We start from the raw sequence: 21,755 nt of genomic DNA, 5'->3' as shown, positions 1-21,755 counted from the left end.
TCTCAGTGTCTCATAGTGTCTCAGAGTATCTCAGTGTCTTATAGTGTCTCACTGTCTCATAGTGACGCAGTGTCTCATAGTGTCTCAGTGTTCCATAGTGTCTTAAAGTGTCTCATAAACTCCAACTAAACTGTTTACCTTGTTTATTGGCATAATGGTGATGGTCTCCCAGTTCAGATTCAAGAAACATAAAACAAACTTTTGAAGCCGTAGATAAAAAAATATCTGGGGTTGTATATTGATGTGTTTATGGTAAAATCTTAAATTGTTCCATGTATTACAGTGTTAGGTTGTTTGTGAAGTAAGTCTTGTTTGAAATATCTTTTGCACAATGTCGAACTGCAGTCCCCGTTCACTTACACTGCATGAGAAAGTTCAAATGAAAGTGAATAGTGTATCTTCCACGGAAGAAAGCCATTTGTCACTGAATAATATTGATTTTGTTGACTTACCTGCTGCTCTCCGATATCTGTAGCTCCGTGTGCTCCTCTGATGGTTAACGGTACACTGGACTGTGTCACCAACTCCGCATGGGTTTCTTGGAATCTGGACAATGGTGCCCAGTCTTACTCTGTGCTGGCTGTATCGAATGATGGTCAAATTCGTAACTGCTCCACCTCAAACTCCAGCTGTAAAGTGGCTGACCTGGGCTGTTCAAAGATCTACAACTTTTCTGTGACAGCCACAACCGGTCCCTGTCAGAGTCCAGCCAGCAGCAGCTTTCAAGTGGAGACAGGTGAGTACAGATCCAGAGAATGTCCCTGCAAGCTACCCTACGATGGCCCACTTAGGGTGCACTCACATTAACCAAACCAAACCATGCCCCAGCGCGATTGTCCCCCATCCCTACTCCCCCAGAAGCACGCACTCACAATGTACTTTTATTGATCCGAGCCCGTGGGCGCTTTCGTCATTAGGATGTAATTGTTTTGAAGAAAGCAAGAAGTAAGTGCTCTCTTAACACTGAAACCCATCTTACTGTTAAGTCTGTGTTTATAATTCGGAGTCGTTTGGTGCGCGATAACACACAACCCTCTCACATGCCTATCATATTTTACTTAACAATTCCGGACTGCACGGTTACATGATTGTCTCGTCATCTGTACAGTGCACAGGACCGCCCACTCCAATACTTAAAGGCGGGGTGCATGGTTTTTGAAAAACACTTTAAAAAGGTAGTCGGCAGAGTACCAAAACACACTTGTAGCCAATCAGCATTAAGGGGCGTGTCTAGTAACCAACATCGTTGCCTGGGTTGCGTATGTGTGGGGCGGGTCTATCAAAAGAAGGTCCAGATTCTATTGGGATAGGGGCGTGTTTGTTTAGGTGATTTCAAAGATCACGCACCCCACCTTTAAAGTCAGTTTGCATGATGGGCCAACTAAAGTGTGGCTGCATTTTACAAAATCAGAAAAAGACAAAGCTAAGTGTAATTATTGTGACAAACTATTATTCATTGTATCGAATTTAAAGAAATGCACCTTGTTTGATGCGTTGCGCATCCTGAGTGCCGACTCTGCCAAGTGCTCTTTATTAGTCGCCGCCAACAGCACCTTGTGAGAAACCAGTGCTTTTTTCCTATTTTTATTCATATTTTTTTATTATTATTTACAAATAGGATAATAATTTAGCATGTTTCATGATAAAATCAGTCCAACGTTCATATATCATCATCAAACATAATTTTTCATCTTTCTCTCTGTCTCCAGGGCCTTGTGCTTTGTCATCTATCGTGGCGGTGACTGAATGTCAGAGTAGTGTCATCCAGGTACAGTGGCAAAGAGCACCGGGAGGAAATTCACTCTACGTTGCCACAGCAGAGGGTCAAGACCGCTCCCTCATTTCCTGCAATAGCTCCGCCTCTTCCTGCAACCTTACTGGTGTGCGATGTGGCATGGAGTACACCATCATTGTGTCTGCATCCTCCAACCGCTGCAGCAGTCTCCGCAGCCCAATTTACAAAATCAGCACAGGTAAAACACAAATGATGAAGATGCAGATCTTTAAAGGGCAAACAGTATGTAGGCAATACGAAATGGTGTTGTCAGAAAAGTTCAATGTTACACTGATAAAAAAAATCCTTAAGATTTAAATTAAGTCATATCTAGACATTAGAATTTCAAAGAGACATCAACTCACTATAACTTTTTTATTACTTTTTGAATATTTTGTTTTACATTATATTTTTGTTTTTCGATTTTAGTACTTTAGCTTTATGTTACACATATTTATATCTTATCAATATTTTGCAGTCAATAGAGTTTTCCAAAACTGTATACTTGTATAACTGTCTGGGTAACACTTTAGTTTGATAGTTCACTTTACTAATTATAAGTAACTTTACAAATACTTATCAACTACCAATCTTTAGAGAATTAGTAGACTGTCTGCTTAATATCTACTAACACTTTATTGTGATGATATCTCAACAGACATTCAACTGACTATAAGTATCTTTGCATGTGCATGTCAACTTATTCCAATAACCCAATCCTCCTACCTAACCCTAACCCTTACATTCTAGTAATACACTAATGACAGTTAGTTGACGTATAGTTGCAAATTATTAAAAAGTTTGTTGACATGTAGTTTTTGAAGCGCACGATGCAAAGTTCGTCACAACATGTATGTAGCTTGTCATGTGTGTGGTTCGTCATTTCAAAATATGTGTTCTGCGCTTTGAGAGATCGTGTGTGCATCACGTGTCATGCTAAAATAAGTGCCTGCTGCCTTGAACTTGAACTTTAAAGGAGACGCTCGCGTGTGCTAGATACTCGCACAATCTCATGCGTAATCAGAGTTTACTGTTAAGGGAGTGTCTTGCGTGTATTTTGGGAATGTGAGCGTCTCTTTTATCATAAACGTTTTGACGCATCTCCAGCAGGCACTTATTTTGACAAAACACGTTTTTGAATTAGCGCATCCTCGGAAGTGCAGTCATGAGCCGCCACTGGTTAGTAGAATGTGGACAATTAAAATAAAATGTAACCACTGTGGTTGACAAAAAAAATGTGAACCTTGAGCAAGTAAGCTATAATCTAGCAAATACCCAAAGACGTTTGCAACCAACCACTGTGCAATGCACATTGAGTGAATTTTCTAACTAAAAGGTGCAATGTGGGACTTTTAGTGGCTTCTAGTGGTGAGATTGTGAATTGCAACCAATGGCTCAGTCCACAGTTCACCCTCCTTTTCGAAACGCATAGAGAAGCTATGGGACCCACCACAGGACAAACGAGACGGCATAGTAACAAAACATGCTCTGTAGAACAGTTTGTCCGTTAACTCTTTCCACGGCAACGTTTAAAAAAAATTTGCCACCCAGTGCCAGCATTTTCCTATGATTTTCACAAAAGTTTTATATAGATATTTCATCGTCACCTATCTTCATTAGTTCTCTTTTTATCACCTGTCAAATATGGGTAGGTTTCTTCAAAAATAATTTTTTTTTTAGCAAAAACCTGAGATAATTGCATTTTTGTACAGGACATATGTTAGAGATCAGATTCACAGCGATGATCAAAACATACACAGAGTATTTACTGTTTTTGGATCAGTAGATGCTTCAGTGTTTTATTAGTTCAGTAAGAGCACCACCTATTGGATGATAGCGAAAATATGGATTGCCGTAAAAACTCGTCATTGGCAGGGAAAGTTCTCTCCTAATTGTCGATGGCGGGGAAAGACTTAAAGGCTACTGTAGAAACATGACAGCGCGAAATGGCGACTCCCATGTAAGGGGACCCGCTGTATATTGTTGGAAACCTTTTTTAGCGAAGACCAAGAGACTTGGATTTCCTCAAGCAGTAGTCTTTATTGCAGAAAGCGATCTTCAAATCACAGCATAGAGCCCGGGAGCTGCAGTGACCAAGTCTGACTTAAAGTATACATGCATTACAATTAAAGCCATTCAAAGGGGGCAGCCCATTCAGATGGAAACAATGCCAACAGATTACAATATAAACATCAAAGAAAGTTTACAGTCAGGCAAGAAAGGGCAGCTGTAATTGCATCCCAGATCATGATCGCTTCACTGAGACCACTTCTTCATCATGATAAAGAAAGGTTCACACCTTTGCCCTACGATTTACTCGCGAACAAATTGTCACCTCGCCCAATGGAACAAAGACAGGAAAGCCAGCCATTAGCTTCAATTACCTTTCTTGTTTCTTTCATATTTAGGTGAACAGATACATATGATAATAATTAATAAAACAATTACTTAAAATTATATTTCAAGTTATGTAAATAAAAGCGTCTCATTCTAAGATAATAAAAAACAATACAGTTCATTATGTAAGGTCTTAATACACCACAGATAATATAGTTATGTAGATTATATTGCATTTCTGTCAAGAGATCCCTCTAAAAGTCCAAATTGCACCTTTAATAGTTGCAGTTGCATTCTTTAGATTTGCTTTCATTGCATCAACTTTTCATTTCTTCCTCTGATCCTCTATAGTGCCCTGTCAGCCTACACCTGTAGACGCCCATACAGACTGTCAGACAAATAATGTGTCCGTGTCATGGCAGCCGTCATACGTGGCAAAGAAGTACACGCTAACTGTGGTCGGCAGAGCCGGAGACGTGGCAAGATATTGCACCGCGGACAGTAACTTCACCCTGAGTGATCTTCGCTGCAGCGATACATATTATCTCTCTGTTTCAGCCAGTCGTGACAACTGTACCAGTCTGCCCAGTACTAACATCACATTTAATACAGGTAAGAGCACAGACACACACCATTCACCCATTGTCACCAAACACACATTAAAAGTGAGGAGAAGTCATTAGTGGTTTAAAATAAGTTGCTAACTACAATTGCATTAAAATATCAAAAAATCAGTAGCACAGTGTAGTCTCCCTCCTATGGTGTCATGTCCACATTATCCTCGGTTTCCACTTTATGCAGTCACTCTTTGGTTTATGTAATGCTGGGTAGACCAATCAGCATATGCCATTATGAGAGCGATTCAAAAGCAGTACTGTTGTGATACTCTTGTGATACTTTGATGCCAGTACACCAACTCCTGTCATTCCACTATTCTTCACAGCATCATCAGCGTCCACTTTTGTTAGTTTCGTGACGACCTTGGCCAAAATTACATACTGTGCCTTTAATGAGGCATACACACCAAATGCGAATTCAACAATTTGCGTGAGTAGATAACATAAAAAGTCAATGCGAATGGCACGAATTGCAGCGAACACGTGATTTACCCATAATCCTGAATACACACCAAACGCAAAGTGTTCCGTGCTCTAGATTACTCATGGGATTTAAATATTTCAATATTTTTAACTTTCGCAAAGACGCATTGGGGCAAATAGTGTTTGTTCGTCGAATTTGCGCTCTGTGTGTACGCCCCATAAGGCAGTTATTATGAATGAGAGCCAAAATTCACATGCTGTCACCCAAATCACAGAACGATGGAAGTGCATGACTAGCTATAACTAAAAAGCTATTATGTATTAAGATTAGTATTTCTTAATCTCGGTTGTGTTATACCTAAGCAATAAGGTACAAGAAGTTGTGCTGAATTGTGGAATAAGTCACGGCTAGGGGGCGTTGTTAGACGCGACACACAACACATTCATCCGTGACTTATTCACGATACAGCACTAACCTTGAGCACCTGATTGCTTTTATAAAATGGTAACCTCACAATACAAATATTACAGCCTAAAAAAATTTATCAACACAACTTTCATAAAATAAAATCACTAAAAGCCCTCCTTACGCTGGAAAAATAGTCCTTGACCGACTGTGAACAGTAGCAGAATGTTTCCCATGTTTGCATTGTTAAGGTTGCTGTGCAGTGATACACAGCTATTGACCAATCAGAATCAAGGACTGTCACTAACCGTTTCATTACACTTCTGTGTTTATTTCACAGTGCCATGTAAGCCAGCAAACTTGACATTAGCGGTAAATTGTGTGAACGGCAGTGCCTTGTTGTCATGGAGACAAAGTACAGGTGCAGTGTCCTACGCGGGACTTGCTCGGTCTGACAATGGCACAACAATCCAATGTCAGAGCACCAACACTTCCTGTGGTCTGCAGGGCTTAGTGTGTGGCAGAATCTACAACTTCACAGTCCAGGCATCAGATGGCATCTGCAACAGTTCAGTCAGTGACACACTAACCAGGGGAGCAGGTACAGAAATAATCTTACCCTTATAATAAACCACTGTACATGACAACTTCTTAAGTTTACATCTATTCTGGACTCTAATTGGCTGTTTTATTATTATTCAGTCGTCCATTTCAATAAATAAATGATTAAATAAATGTTTTAATGTCTAATGAAAATAAATGAATATGTTAGCACAGCCATATTTTAACATACATTTAAACATACCTTTATATAAAAAGATTCATAAGAATCATTTCAGTCAAATGTTTACAAACTTTTGACCTGTACTGTATGTATATTGAGTATAAGTTAACTAATACTAATGGCTTTGCTGTGTCTCACAGTTCCCTGTCCTCCGGCTGGTTTGAGAGTGATTCCTAATCCTCATACGGTAGTGAATGGAACTCAGATCTTGAGGGCATCCTGGCTCACTGGTAATTGTCCTAATTCTGAATACCTCCTGCAAATGAAAGGCGGCTTTCTGGGCGACCCCCAGGCACTATATGAAGTCGCTTCCTATTGGACGAGCCGCACATTCTTTGAAGTTCCCCTCCCATGTGGTTCTTCATACAACGCAACAATCAGGGCTAAGAACTGTGCTGGCTCGAGCGTTGAGTCCTCCGCTGTCTCTGGAACCACAGGTGAACAATCTTCAGTCCAGATACTAAAGTTCATTTTGTTGTTGTCAAAGTTTTGGCTTTATGTTTAATGATTTATATAAACTAGTGTGGTCTTAAACATTAACAAACAGAGCTATTAGAAGTTATAAGCTTTCAAAACGTACAGTCTCTCATTTCCACCAGTAATGATCAATGAATTTTAATGACATCATTCTGCACTTTAGCTTCTCATAAGACTTCAGGCTGGTAAACTAAACCCTATTGGCAGTTTCAAAAAGCAGAACAGCCTCTTTAAGAGTCACTTCCCCTTTAAACCCCTGTTTCAACTTCAACACATAGCAAACAAAGCTGCACATTTTAAGGCACTACAGTGGGTTTTAAATACTAGTTATGCTAACTAGTTTAATACTAACTGGCAAATTAAATTGCCAGTGTTCTTTGCCATTTGTGGGCAGTGTAAACTTTACGGCCTGGTTTCACAGACAAGGCTTAGCTAAAGCCAGTGTTTTTAAACATCTATAATAAACATGCATTGGGAAAAGATGTTACTGGTGTATATCTTAAAGGGACACTCCACTTTTTTTGAAAATATACTAATTTTCCAGCTCCCCTAGAGTTAAACAATTGGTTTTTACCATTTTGAAATCCATTCAGCTGATCTCCGGGTCTGGTGCTAGCACTTTTAGCATAGCTTAGCATAATCCATTGAATCTGATTAGACCATTAGCATTGCGCTCAAAAAATAACCAAAGAGTTGTCAATATTTTTCCTATTTAAAATTTGACTCTTCTGTAGTTACATTGTGTACTAAGACCGACAGAAAATTAAAAGTTGCGATTTTCTAGACAGATATGGTTAGGAACTATACTCTCATTCTGGCGTAATAATCAAGGACATTGCTGATGTAACATGACTGCAGCAGGCATAGTGATATTACGCACTTCCCGAAAATAGTCCCCTGGCATTGACAGTTACTAAGGGGACTATTTTCGGCTGCTGCGTAATATCATTGCGCCTCTTTGTTTTTTTTGAGCATGATGCTAAATGGTCTAATCAGGTTCAATGGATTATGCTAAGCTATGCTAAAAGTGGTACCGCCAGACCCAGAGATCAGCTGAATGGATTCCAAAACTGTAAAAATCAAATGTTTAACTCTAGGGGGGCTGGAAAATTAGCATATTGTCAAAAAAAGTGGAGTGTCCCTTTAAGACATATACTGCACTGGCTTATTTTGTAGATCTGTTAGGGCAAGTTATTTTCTGTTAAAACATTTTAAACATGTGTCCAGGCATGGACTAGGGTTTAGCCATGTCTGTGAAACCAGGGGTACATGTTTATGAAAATTTTTTGCTGGCATTTGTGGGGCAGTGAAAACTTTACATGCTCATAAAATTACAACCCCAAAACAGAAAAAGTTATGACACTGTAGAAATTGTGAGTAAAAAAGGAATGGAATAATTTACAAATCTCATAAACTTATATTTTATTCACAGTAGAATATAGATAACATATCAAATGTTGAAAGTAAGATATTTTGAAATGTCATGCCAAATATTGGCTCATTTTGGATTTCATGAGAGCTACACATTCCAAAAAAAGTTGGGACAGGTAGCAATAAGAGGCCAGAAAAGTTAAATGTGCATATAAAGGAACAGCTGGAGGAGGACCAATGTTTAGGAAAGGGAATGTTGTCCTATTCTTGTCTAATACAGGCTTCTAGTTGCTCAACTGTCTTAGGTCTTCTTTGTCGCATCTTTCGCTTTATGATGCACCAAATCTTTTCTTTGGGTGAAAGATCTGGACTGCAGGCTGGCCGTTTCAGTACCCGGATCCTTCTTCTATGCAGTCTTGATGTTGTAATTGATGCACTATGTGGTCTGGCATTGTCATGTTGGAAAATGCAAGATCTTCCCTGAAAGAGACGACGTCTGAATGGGATCATATGTATCTAGAACTTGGATAAACCTTTCAGCATTGATGGTGCCTTTCCAGATGTGTAAGCTGACCATGCCACACGCACTCATGCAACCCCAAACCATCAGAGATGCAGGCTTCTGAAATGAGCGCTAATAACAACTTGGGATGTCCTTGTCCTCTTTAGTCCGGGTGAAATGGCATCCCAGTTTTTCAAAAAGAACTTCAAATTTTGATTCGTTGGACCACAGAACAGTTTTCCACTTTGCCACAGTCCATTTTAAATGAGCCTTGCCCAGGGAAAACGCCTGTGCTTCTGGATCATGTTTAGATATGGCTTCTTTTTTGACCTACAGAGTTTTAGCTGGCAACAGCGAATGACACGGTGGATTGTGTTCACTGACAATGTTTTCTGGAAGTATTCCAGAGCCCATGTTATGATTTCCATTACAGTAGCATTCCTGTATGTGATGCAGTGCCATCTAAGAGCCCGAAGATCACAGGCATCCGGTATGGTTTTCCGGTCTTGACCCTTACGCACAGAGATTGTTCCAGATTCTCTGAATCTTTGGATGATATTTTGCACCGTAGATGATGATAACTTCAATCTCATTGCAATTTTTCTCTGAGAAACTCAGAAAACTATTTTTCGCCACAGCATTGGAAGAATTGGTGATTCTCTGCCCATCTTGACCTCTGAGAGACACTGCCAATCTGAGAGGCTTTTTTATACCCAATCATGTTGCCAATTGACCTAATAAGTTGCAAATTGGTCTTTCAACTGTTCCTTATTTGTACATTTAAATTTTCTGGCCTCTTATTGCTACCTGTCCCAACTTTTTTTGGAATGTGTAGCTCTCATGAAATCCAAAATGAGCCAATATTTGGCATGACATTTCAAAATGTATCACTTTCAACATTTGATTTGTTATCTATATTCTACTGTGAATAAAATATAAGTTTATGAGATTTGTAAATTATTCCATTCCTTTTTTACTCACAATTTCCACAGTGTCCCAACTTTTTCTGTTTTGGGGTTGTAAATGGGGCAGGGAATGAAAATATTTTTTACCTTGTCTTTGTTGAATAATGGTAGTCTACCTGCATTCACAAACATACAAAAAGTGTTAGACATGCTAAACACCTCAGTCTTATAGAAATTCCTCTTTTAGAAATGTCAGCCAGAAAACAGCCCAATCTGAAAAACTGATGCTTATGACATCACAGGCATCTTACTGCCCCTACACTTTAAAATAATTGGCTATATTGTTTGAGTGGCAGCAAAGTCAGCCAATCAGTAATGAGATTGCAACCTAAGCCAGTAGGGGGAGCCAAATAGGTGCAAAACCACTTGTTTAAAATCCCCACCCTAATAGGGCTATCTGAGAGAGGTTTTTTAGGAAGCTTCTAAGGCAGTACAGACCCAAACAAATTTTTTTTTTGTCTACATGTCACATCACAAAACAAGGATAAATACCCCGTTCAATCATTCTATGTCACCTTTAATTTTTTATTTTTATCAGCTTAATTTCACATAAAAACAGTTACAGATAATTAATTTGCTTGGACAAGTTGCAAAAACACAATAAGCCGGAAATAATAATTTATAGTTTGAGCTATTATGTACAATTTGTGGGTAACTTGACTTCAACCTTCATAAAGAAAAGAACTCGACAAGTAACTTGCAATTTTATGTTTCAGAGGTGGCAACAGAGTAGCAAAAGTTGTAACTGTAACATTATATTATTTACTGTCAATGACCCATAACAGTGTTTATGGTCGTAATGCCAGTAGCTTCATCATAGTGGTTGTCATGTTGAGAATGAGATTAGGACTAGCTGTACAGCTCCGTTCAGCAGTTAAAAACTAGTCAGCCTGCCGTACCTTCACATAAACGACACAGGTGCTGCTATAGAGCTGATAGGGTGGCAGGGAGTTTCATGATGTGTTCATTTAAACAGAAAAACACAACTCATAATTTCTCATTTTTCCCCAGTGCCTTGTGCTCCTGTAAATGTGACATACACTTCAACGACTGTGGAATGGAGTGCATCTATATATGCCACAAATTACACCGTATATCAAGTTACTCCAACCATCAGGACACAGCTCTGTGTGACCTCACAGCTCTCCTGCGCTGTCACCAGCAACGGCAGCATCATCGTAACTGCTCGTAACTCTGCTGGAGAGAGCCAAGACTCACTGCCTGCTTCATTAAAGTCTTAATGTGTGATACACTGTAACACTACAGTTTAAAAAGCTTACATAAACTCTTTCTCTGGCTGTGTGTACTTTAGATGCAATGCTAAATATTTGAAAATATATCTATATATATATATAAATATATATTCCTGTTTTTGTACACGAGCAGATTAATATTAAATATAAAGAGCATTTCTGCATGTGATTCTTGTTTAAATTATGATTTAAAAATGTAAAGCTCATGTGAAATAAATGACCATATACAAAAATCAGCTGCTGTTCCAATGCAATTAAATACATTGACAATGATGTAATGTTTTAGCAACGAATGAAAACATACAGCAGTTTCATACAAGAGTTTTATTAGAAAATGAGATGCAATAGAGCAATGAACCAAACAGCATAATATAAGCACAGCATTCAACCTGTGCCACAAACTTAATTCTGCAGTCACTCGGTTCACATTTAAAACATACTCTGCGCTCTATGTACAAAGCCATTTGTGAGAAATCTGAAAATACAAATTAAAAAAAGGTTTTAAAATGCCACGTTCAGTCCTGACACCGGTAATGGGCAACAAAAGGCAAAAAATCTTGATATCTACACCAGTGGTGGATAGCAGTGCGACGAAAAACCCAGGCATTTCTATTTGTTTATGTGAACACAAGAGGTGCAGAAGAAAAACCGAAATAAGGGGATTTGAGAAGACGACCTGGATCAGGGGGATTCTGCACGAACACTGTTTGATCTTTCTCCTGCTTCGGGACTGTGGCTCCGGGGATGCTCTCGACCGTTGCTGGGTTCTCTGCGGTGCGAGCGCTCTTTGCTGCGGCTGCGTTTGTGTAGCCGTTCCTTACTATGGCTGTGCTCCCTCTTCCTGATTCTCTCGTCTCCTGCTTCCTGTCTGGTCTTGCTGCCGGAGCGGGAGCGTTTCTTGCTAGATCGCTCCGTTCGGTGCTTCTTGTCTCTGCTTCGGCTCCTGGAACGCTTGCTCCTCTTTTCTTCCCTGTGTTTTCTGTCCTCCTTTTCCTCCTTGTGCCGCCTCTCATCGTTTTCTCCTTTGCTCCTCTTGTCTTTCGTTCGCTCTCCGTCTCTCTCCCTCTCCCCTCGTTCTTTGTGATGTTCTCTGTCTTTTCTGCGACTACGCTCTGTCTCACTATCTCTCTCCCTCTCTTTGCGTCTCTCACGGCTGGGGCTGATACTCCGGCGTCTTTCTCTGCTGCGGCTGCGTTTTCGCTCGGCGGTTCGGTCAGGTGTCCTGGAGCGTCGTCGTTCCCTGTCTTTCTCCCTTTCCCGCTCTCTATCTCTGTCTTTATCACGGTCCTTTCCCTCTCTTTCTTTGCGCTGTCGGTCTCTTTCTTTCTCCAGTTCACGGTCAAAGCTAGCACCGCGTCGTTCTCTGTGGCGGCTGTGACTCCTGGAGCGGTTCTGGGATCTCCCGGGGCTCTGACTTCTTCTGGGAGTCCTGAACACACACAAACAAACTTTAGGGTCACATGGATTTAAGAAATACAGGGCTGTCTTTATGTAGGGTAACTGACACTGGCTGCAGTGTTAATGCATTTAAAGGCGGAGTCCACGATGTTTGAAAAACGGTTTGGAAAAGGAGACGGGCCGACTACCAAAACACACTTATAGCCAATCAAATCAAATCAAATGCCGGGTTGCGTATGTGTGGGGCGGGTCTATCAACAGAAGGTCCAGATTCTATTGGGGTAGGGGCGTGTTTGTTTAGGCGATTTCAAATATCAACACTGGCTTTCAAACATCATGGACTCCGCCTTTAATGACAATGATACAGAAAATATCACAATATGCAAATGTCAATGGTTTGCCATAACCAAACAATTTGAATACTTTTAATACTCAGGTTTCCCACACCTTAGTTTACTCCAAATTCAAGGACCTTTCAAGGACTTTCCAGATCCAATACCCTCAAATTCAAGGACTTAATGTGGGGACACATTTCAAGTGAGAGCAAGTTCACATTGTATTACCTAATAATATACATTGTTACAGTTCTCTTTCAAGGGAACTCGCACTGCGTCACTGCAGTGACACTTTGGGGACCCCTCCAGGAGTAAGTGCGTCTGAATGTGTATATCAAATTCAACCAATGGTGAGGCTTAACGACAAAGACAGGGTGACGCTGGAGTCAGGAAGTATATTACTATCTGAAATATTACCAAAGACGGCATTACAGGGATGCAGGAAGTATGGCAAGGGAGACGCACGCCTCGTTCCCTTCTCAGAGAACAACAATTACATACGTAACCCGAGACGTTTTCATGTGTCAAACACAACTATGCAAAAAAGCATTTTGGTATGAATCAACATTCGCATACAGAAGACATTTTAGCACGTGTGCATAAATGTCTAGAATTGTTATGATATTATCCTACACTACACAGGGATTAATATAGATTTTTTTCCAGAAACCTTATTGCATAAAATAGATTCAAGCATTATCAATGACCTGTATCTATGTGTGTATATTTTCAAAAAATTTCCAGGGCCTTGAATTTATCCCCCCGATATACAAACTTTCAAGGATTTCAAGGAGCTGTGGGAACCCTGAATACTACAAAAAGTTACACATAGTCCAAGGTTTAAGTCGATACAGAGGGACTAGCAATACAGAGGAAGTAAAGCAGGGCTCGCAAAATTTTTTAATCCCTGATAGCCCTTCGGGCAGGCACTCTTTCATTTTTGGTAGCCCGAAATGAATTCAAGTAGCCCGAATAAAAATTACACTGTTTAATGTAGAATATTGATAAATCCTGGATTTTCATGTAAGCCAACTATTTCTGCCCATCCCCAGCTAACAATTTGGTACCCAAAACGTTCCCCTAACATTAGTTTTTGGTTTCTAGAATGTTATTTTCCAAGGTTTTTGTTTAATAGCAAGGAATGTTTTCTTAAAGAAAATAAACATTCCCCTAATGTTATTTTTTGGTTATTTTAACGTTCCCCTAACGTTAGAATAATTGAATGTTATATTACTGAATGTTATATTATATGAATGTATTATAACACAGGTTATTTTTAATTTAATTTAATATAATAAAACACCTCAACACATATTTAGATAACATAGTATTTTATCAAATATATAAACAACCAGTGACTTTAACACAATATAGAAGACTTAAAACAGATATTTATTAAAAAGGAATAAACATTTAATTCCCTTTAGGTTAACAGATCTTACCATAGCCGTTTATTTTCGCTAGAATAATGTTAGACTCTGAGGTAAAACGAAATGACAAATAAACATTATATTCGCTTTAGGTAAATGTAATATCTTACCACTGCTGTTTAGTCACCTATCAAAAGCTTCTAACATCATATTCTCTTAATAGCGTAGATGTGTCAAATCGATCGGAAATCACTCAAATATATTTTCCTTCTCATATATTTAAGTTACTACCTGAAGAAAGAAAAATGAAACGCTAAAACAATGTTAGTCTATGAGGTAATTTTTTTTTTAATGACTTGAGTTCGTGCTGAGCAGAAGAGCAGGCAGGTGCTTGTGAAGAGCGAAGCCGGGAGAAGCGCGTGCAGAGGGTCGCGCGCATTTCAGAAGTGCGCATTAAAGGATGGGTTTATTTATGATTGCTTTCACTTCATTTCCTGACAGGTTCACTCGTTACGTGAGGATAATGACTGACAAGAGGACGACGAAATACATACAATATAATTACCTAACTAAATCTGAGACAAAGCAAAAACATTAAAATATTATTTCCTACCCAAGATAGCCCGACGGGCAGGGCAAAGATACATTTTGGTAGCCCGACAGGAATTCACAATAGCCCGGGACTTCGGGCTAGCGATTTTGCGAGCCCTGTAAAGGCTCATCTTTCTCCCAGAAGACATGTGTATGTTGGTTATATAATATAATTTACAAACTTGGAGTGTTATATTACATATTGTATTTTTAGCAAGTTATTTCATTTTTCTTCAATATTGTGCAGTCCAAACAATGCTTGTAATTAGGGATGCACCGATGGGATTTTTTGGGCCGATACCGATTTAAACAGGCAACTTCTGGCCGATACCGATGGCAATACCGATATTAAACACTTGTATACAATACTACCTCCTCTTGATGTTTCTGCAGAACACTCGTTGCAAATGGCGATTTTTTTGGTCTTTATCTGAGATTTTGAAGAAAGCCCAGACCGCAGACATTTTCCCGAAATACTCTAGACCGCACGGATCACGTGAATGAGTAATCTCGCGTGATTAACTACGTGATTTATAATTTTTTCCCCTCATCACACGGGTGACAAACTATAATTTATACAACTTATTTTGTTTTGGGAAGTATTTAAAGCAACACTATGTAGTTTCCATGTAAAAATGACTTACAGCTCCCCCATGTGGTTGAAAAGCACAACAGTGCCTGGTATCAGACACTCTTCTGCAGGCAGGGGGAGGGGCAAGGCTGTGCTTCCTACCCTCCACCGCCACTTTCAGAGTGTGCTTGTAGCAGCTAGGAGGCTGCTCAGGTTGCAGCAACAGTACAATTTGTCCAGTTAAAAGTTGTTCTATCACTGAAATAATTTTAGAGACATTATTTAAAGATAAAAAACTACATAGTGTTGCTTTAATTATTTTGATAATTATTGTTAAAAATGTTGGATTATGCAACAGACATGCAACTCACTGCCTTTATGCTGTTAATTAATAAACAATCGGTATCAGCCTTTCTCGTGCTGTTGCCGATGGTTTCAAATTCATAAAAAATCGGCGCATCACTACTTGTAATCTTGGTGTATAAACAATAAATGAGAAACAAAAAAGTAAAACCAGGCACTACAGAATTTTACCCTGATCTGCCACACAATGTAAAACTGCTAATACAGGCTAATAACACATTAGTGTAGGGGTGCCTGGAAAAGTGGGTATACTCTTCATTTATGCCCCCATTTTTCAAGTAGAAAAGGGTATACCCCATGTCATCAAATAGAAAAGTGGTTATACTCTGTATACCCTCTGCACTACACCACTTTAATAACACTAATATAAAAAATTAAAGTACCTGGAATGGCGCCGATCTCCATGCTTTCCTGAATCGGCAGGCTCCTCCTCCTCCTCCTGCTCATCTTTTTGAGGAGGTTTACGTGGCCTGCTCTTCATGTGCTGGTCGATGCTCTTCTGCACAGGAACCGGTATCCGAGGGAACAGCGTAGAAAACCACTCCAATTTCGTCAGGAAGGAGCGGAGCATCTCTCCGATCGTCATCATGCACCCTCCTCCAGCCTTCACATCCAACTCCTGATCAGACACCAACAGGAAGAAGCGGCATTAACAACACTATATAACACATTAAACACACACTTAAGACTGCTGCACATCGCCTCTGACAACACACTGTTCGCGCCCTTAATTTATAAACTAAAATGTGATGACAAAATACTGAGTCTTCACCTTTGCCCACACCTGACTTAATATTCAACAATTGAAAGTGCACAAAGTCACTTTTAACTCAGGTTATGCCGATCAATAGTTTTACACTTTATATTGTGAAAAAACATCCTTTTGTATTTGTCATTTATTTTACTACTGGAAAGGGCCAAAGAGATAAAGCGTTTGACTGGCACTGATATCATGCAGAAAATATCCATTTAAACACATGGTTTTAAACATTTTAGCAAATAATGTCTTTAAATGTAATAAAACTTGGTGGGACTGCAAAGATGACCTGCCTTACAGTAAAACAATATAGTGTGATTATTAAACAGCACTTTAACTGATAAAAATAAACCTGACCACTACACAAATTAGCTCCCACAGTGTCTCTTACTATGTAATGACTGAAAAAGTTGTGATGCGTAGGATGGCGAAGGTCAGTTGGCCTATATGCTGTACCGGTTGGTGTGAAGGGGTGGAGTGGGTGGTTGAGTTTGACTAACTGCACTCACGAACGCCAGCCAAGAGAGTGGAGAGCAACCCTATATCCAATCCACCCGCATCACAAGGACCATCTGGAGGAGAGAACAGTGAAGTCAGCCAGAGACACACAGAAACCAGCAACACGCCTGTGGCAGAAACGTCTGCTCATGACAAATAAAACCTCCTCTTTATGGACTTTAAAATGAATGATATGTTACCAACCACTTTCCAGGTGAGAGAAGCTACAAATGGATTCTTATCAAAGCTATGAGTATCTTGGATACAATGTCTAAATTCACGTGTACTATAAACAATTGTGCCAGTAAATTGTATGACTTGATCTCTTAAAACATGGCATACCTAGAAAAAGAGTAAGAATCAGTCAATCTGACGTTGTGAGTGTAACATTAAGTCAAATGAGGACAAAGGTGGAAGTACAGAAACGTGCATCACAATAAGCATTGGCCTAAAGCTTGTCTTAGTTGGCTAACATTAGAAAGATTAAAGAAAGAGATGAAGGCATTACCCGTGACGACATACCTCCTCGTCGTCTAGGAACTCATCATACCAATCTACCATATCAGCAGGAGGTTGTGTATACCTACAAAACACAACATCAGAGAGATACATGCTTATTATATGACATCCAGAACATTTCAGTAATATGGGTACTTTTGCCATACAGGTTTATCATCAACTCCAGTCTTAGGGAGAGCATAGAAAAGACTATAGCGAAATCTAGGGATGCACCGAAATGAAAATTCTTGGCCGAAACCGAGGAAACCAAGGCCGAAAAACCGAAACACCGAAATAAATTATTATGCCAATTATTAGTTCAAATGCATTTATGGCTATCACTGTGTACTAACTTTACTAGGGGTGTGTGACAGATCACAAAACTCACGGTTCAGATCACATTACAGTTTTTGAGGCACGGATCGGATTATTTTTCAGATCAGCAAAAACGGGATGGGGAAAATCTAATAACAAATAAAGAAATTACAAACATTTATAAAAAAGAACAAAGCTGCACATTAAAAAGGGCTAACATTAGCATTAGGTACAGAAATCGAATTAAATGAGTCATAACACTGTCTTTATTGTATAAATTAAATATATTATTATTGTTAGAGCTATTTGTCTCTTTGTTAAACTTAAGTAGGTTGAGGTTACTGTCTTTTTAAATAAGCAGAGACTGGTTTATGACTGTAATCTATACACTTAAGACATAAACAAATGTTTTTATTAGAAAAAGAATACTTTGGAGATAATTTTGTTTATATGTGCCCTGTCAATAACAGAAAGATTTTACGTTCGCTTGTTTGCGTCTCACTCCTGTGTGCACTATTGAGGGCACTTAAACGCGCGCGCACACAGAGAACGAAGGCGAATCTCAAACAGCGCAGCATAAAAACGTTACGTTGTTTTTCATTGCTTTATTCGGCACATGTATGTTAATGGACTATACAGTATGAGACACATTTGCGTGACTTTCTCTAAAGTTTACACATCAAGAGTTCTGATCTTTGAAGGGCGTTTTCACTGTGATGATCACGTCTGGACCGGACACTACCGCATGTGCCTCTGTGCGTACTTTAGCGCCTTTTTGCAGTTATATACATCCACGCCGCATACATGTTGCTTCAGACAAGCACGTACAGGTCGCGGTTTCTGTTTGCGTCATAACAACATTTCGGCTGTATTGTTTCGGTGATAAAAGTCTTTCGGCCGAAAGCCGAAAATGCTCTTTTGGGCAATTTTCGGCCGAAAATTTTCGGTGGCCGAATATTCGGTGCATCCCTAGCGAAATCTATTTGACTATGTGTAACAAATTTATTAGCCAGCACCCAATGTAAGGGTTTTGCCACAACTGTCTTAAACTTGCCGTATCTGTCATAAAATCATCTGTTTATGTTTCTGTAAAGCCAGTAATGTGTGTAAGCTCTTTAGTCCAGTATACAAAAAAGACAGAATACATAGTAAAGCACTTTATACACTTATATTACATTATGCATTTGGCAGACACCAAAGTGAGTTACAGTGCATTACAAGCTATACATTTTATCAGTATGCAGTGTTTCCCATACATTGATTTATCTGTGGCGGGCCGCCACAGAATCAACACTGGCTGCCACAAATAGATTTTTATGATTCCAGATTTTAATTTTACTCTTTAAAATGTATTAATTCATTGTAGCGAGCGCTCAACGCGCCTCCCTCTCTTGTTGCGTGCAGCTCCTAAACATGCTAAACATCTCAGTCTCATAGAAATTCCTCTTTTAGAAATGTCAGCCAGAAAACGGCCCAATCTAAAAAACTGATGCTTATGACATCACAGGGATCTAACTGCCCCTCCACTTTAAAATAATTGGCTACATTTTTTGAGTGGCAGCAAAGTCAGCCAATCAGTAATGAGATTGCAAGTTAAACCAGTAGGGGGAGCCAAATAGGTGCAAAACCACTTGTTTAAAATCCCCCACCCTAATAGAGCTATCTGAGAGAGGTTTTTAGAAAGCATACAAGTTTATTTAGGAAGCATATAACTATATTCTATGGCCGAACAGCACTTTTGGGAATACTTCGACTCGGCGCAGTAACACCCTCCCTCTCCCATTATGAGAGGGAGAAGGGGAGCGGATTTTTCAGGCGAGTTGAAGTACTCCCAAAAGTGCTGTTCCGCCATACAATATAGTTCCTCTTTTAAATCCACTTAGAAAAGCGCTACGTTTTATTTTGTACCACCAAACTTGCTCGTATAACTACTCGTCTTAAATAGGAAAAATGTTGATGTGTTTGGTCACTTCTAACTTTATCTCCGAGTGTTACCATTGAATGAATGGGGCTAAGCTAAATGCTATCGAAGTGTCGCAGCGCGCCCCAGGGCTTATGTGCATGCACTAAGATGACAGAGGGATGTATCAACTCTTCTTAGTTAAGGTAATAACATATTTTAATATTGAAAATGAGAAGACTATTCCTTTAATGGGGAACGCAATGTATCGTCACAGCCTAACCAGACCCCAGTTCATACACATGTAGTGCTAAAATCGTTGACTGTAATGAATGCAAACGGGTAGTTTTGAAAAATACCTGATGTACATGAAGCCCAGTGCCCTGATATAGGGCGAATCTGTGTGAGTGATGAGACCCATCACTTGCTTCCGAGTCAGTTTCAGTGTAAACAGCTTATACAGCAAACAAAACGCAGTGGACACGATCCCACCTGTCCCGACTCCTCGCACCTGCAAGAAAAATGCATTCAAACTTAAACAATGCCCTGTACTGGAAAGGCCATAATCTCCCTGGGTTATCTTTCATGAAAGCGAATAGGATGGGAGAATGAGGTCTCGAGGCACGTACTTCTACTTACCCCTCCGCACATTCCCGTCTGTCCCGCAGTCTTCCTGCTGCCCTTCTCCCACGGCTCCACGTGTGTGACCTGAGCAGACACAATACACATTAAACTCAAACTTGATCAGGGGTTACAGGGAAATTGTGCAAGTCTAATTAAACTAATCAGGACAACTATAAAGCTTTAAAATGGTTTGACGTTTAAGAAAATAACTACACTTAAATAGATTAATCTTATCATCGAGATATCTTTTAGAGGGATTGTTTTCTATCTAATGAACGTTAAAACATTGACAAAATTCCAATAAAATTCATTTAGGTAAAAAAATTGAAAGGACTGATTATTTTAAAATTTAGGACTAAGAGTTGTGTAATATATCGAGTTTTGCTTATATACAGGTATATTTTATTTTCATCATATGCTGATTTTAAAAAGGAAATTGCGATCTCACACGAGGCTTTGACTTGCATGTAAACATTTATTCCACTACGTTGATCTAATCTCATTCAAACCATACAAGCTTTTATAAAACGCCTCTTTCTCCACAAACTATCTTTTAAAAATATATTAAACTTGCTAATCCTATAAGAAATTGAGAATTACATGGTAACGTTCACTTCATGTCTTTATAATATCAAAGACTACGAAGAAGAAAATTAGCTCATGCTAGCTTTTAGCATTCACGGCCTAACAAATCAATAGGGTGCATAATAAACACTTTACGTACAAAAGACAAGTTTCTTAAACATTAAAACTAGGCAACAAAATAACTATCGCATTATACACTTAAAACAATCATCATATTTTAAAAACAATAAAGAAAAGCGCGGGCTCCACGCGCATCGTTCGGCCCGGTTTCGTTTCGGCACCTTAAAGTAAATCTCGTCCACCACCTCGTGGTACGTCTTGAGCTCGTACAACTGGACCTTGAAGTACGGCGACGATAGTACGTTTGTCAAGATCATCGGGTTCAGGTTCATAGTTTTCTCGTTGCCCCATAACGGCAGAACATTGCCGTGTTTCCCGCCGGCCGGCTTACTCGCGGCCTGCTGCTGCTGTTGACTAACCGCCATAGTCGCTCCTTTACAGCTCCATTAACACACGAGACGCAAGAAAACGAGCGTTTCTCCTCGGGGATGTCGCGGAAACGAGTCCGACGAGGTGCGCGAGCGACAAAACAACGTTTCTTAATTCATTCAAAACAAATACTGGACCGTTTAATCGTTATTTCGTAATTCGATCGGAAAAGAACGCCAAGCCGTGCGTACTAGCAACGAACGGTGGAGACAGACAAGATGGCGGCCGGGGGCGGGGCCAAGGAAAAGGTTGCCAAATAACTGCGAATATGGTAATTCTTCCTTTGATTTGATCCATTGGTAGATAATTTGAATAATAATAAGCACATTGTTATCCTCTTATATGTATGCAATGCTCTAGTTCTTAGCTGCACAAAATAATAGATGAGATTGATGACAATGTTGTGCACATCATTTGTTTTTGAAGCAATGGAAGAAAAAAAATACAATATTAAATTACAAACTTCAAATTGGTTATTGAATTTATTAGGAGACAATTGGCGATTCCAGCACTATGAATGTGACATTTGCAGTCAAAACTTGAAATAATTTA

The 21,755-nt window shown here is 39.5% G+C and overlaps 2 protein-coding genes across 2 annotated transcripts in view; one reads left to right on the top strand and one right to left on the bottom strand.

Moving 5' to 3' along the window:
• fndc7rs1 (fibronectin type III domain containing 7, related sequence 1) overlaps positions 1 to 11,145 on the top strand; it is a 65,447-nt gene extending 54,302 nt beyond the window's left edge. The window contains exons 31-36 of the mRNA XM_065276976.2: positions 476 to 736; positions 1,710 to 1,973; positions 4,463 to 4,723; positions 5,898 to 6,158; positions 6,482 to 6,778; positions 10,668 to 11,145. Coding sequence (XP_065133048.2) covers positions 476 to 736; positions 1,710 to 1,973; positions 4,463 to 4,723; positions 5,898 to 6,158; positions 6,482 to 6,778; positions 10,668 to 10,897 — 1,574 coding nt within the window. The 3' untranslated portion in view covers positions 10,898 to 11,145. The remainder of the gene's footprint in view (positions 1 to 475; positions 737 to 1,709; positions 1,974 to 4,462; positions 4,724 to 5,897; positions 6,159 to 6,481; positions 6,779 to 10,667) is intronic.
• A 73-nt stretch (positions 11,146 to 11,218) lies between these two features.
• prpf38b (pre-mRNA processing factor 38B) lies at positions 11,219 to 21,431 on the bottom strand. The gene is made up of 6 exons (XM_065276875.1): positions 20,996 to 21,431; positions 20,145 to 20,213; positions 19,865 to 20,016; positions 17,315 to 17,375; positions 15,921 to 16,156; positions 11,219 to 12,338 (listed from the first exon to the last, which is right to left on the bottom strand). The coding sequence occupies exons 1-6, from the start codon at positions 21,197 to 21,199 to the stop codon at positions 11,591 to 11,593; spliced, it is 1,470 nt and encodes a 489-aa protein (XP_065132947.1). The 5' UTR covers positions 21,200 to 21,431; the 3' UTR covers positions 11,219 to 11,590.
• Between the last annotated feature and the right edge of the window lie 324 nt (positions 21,432 to 21,755).

Source organism: Paramisgurnus dabryanus, chromosome 6 (assembly GCF_030506205.2).
Source record: "Paramisgurnus dabryanus chromosome 6, PD_genome_1.1, whole genome shotgun sequence".
In the NCBI taxonomy this organism is placed as follows: domain Eukaryota; kingdom Metazoa; phylum Chordata; class Actinopteri; order Cypriniformes; family Cobitidae; genus Paramisgurnus; species Paramisgurnus dabryanus.
The sequence above is the reverse complement of the archived record's forward strand: the minus strand, read 5'-3'. Positions and strand labels throughout refer to the sequence as shown.

Excerpts from the sequence above, each read along its gene's own strand:
- prpf38b (XM_065276875.1), bottom strand. The coding sequence starts at position 21,199 with ATGGCGGTTAGTCAACAGCAGCAGCAGGCCGCGAGTAAGCCGGCCGGC. Across the intron at positions 20,214-20,995 it reads TGGACGAGATTTACTTTAAG|GTCACACACGTGGAGCCGTG; the intron begins GTGCCGAAACGA and ends GTGTCTGCTCAG. Across the intron at positions 17,376-19,864 it reads CTGGGCTTCATGTACATCAG|GTATACACAACCTCCTGCTG; the intron begins GTATTTTTCAAA and ends TGTGTTTTGTAG.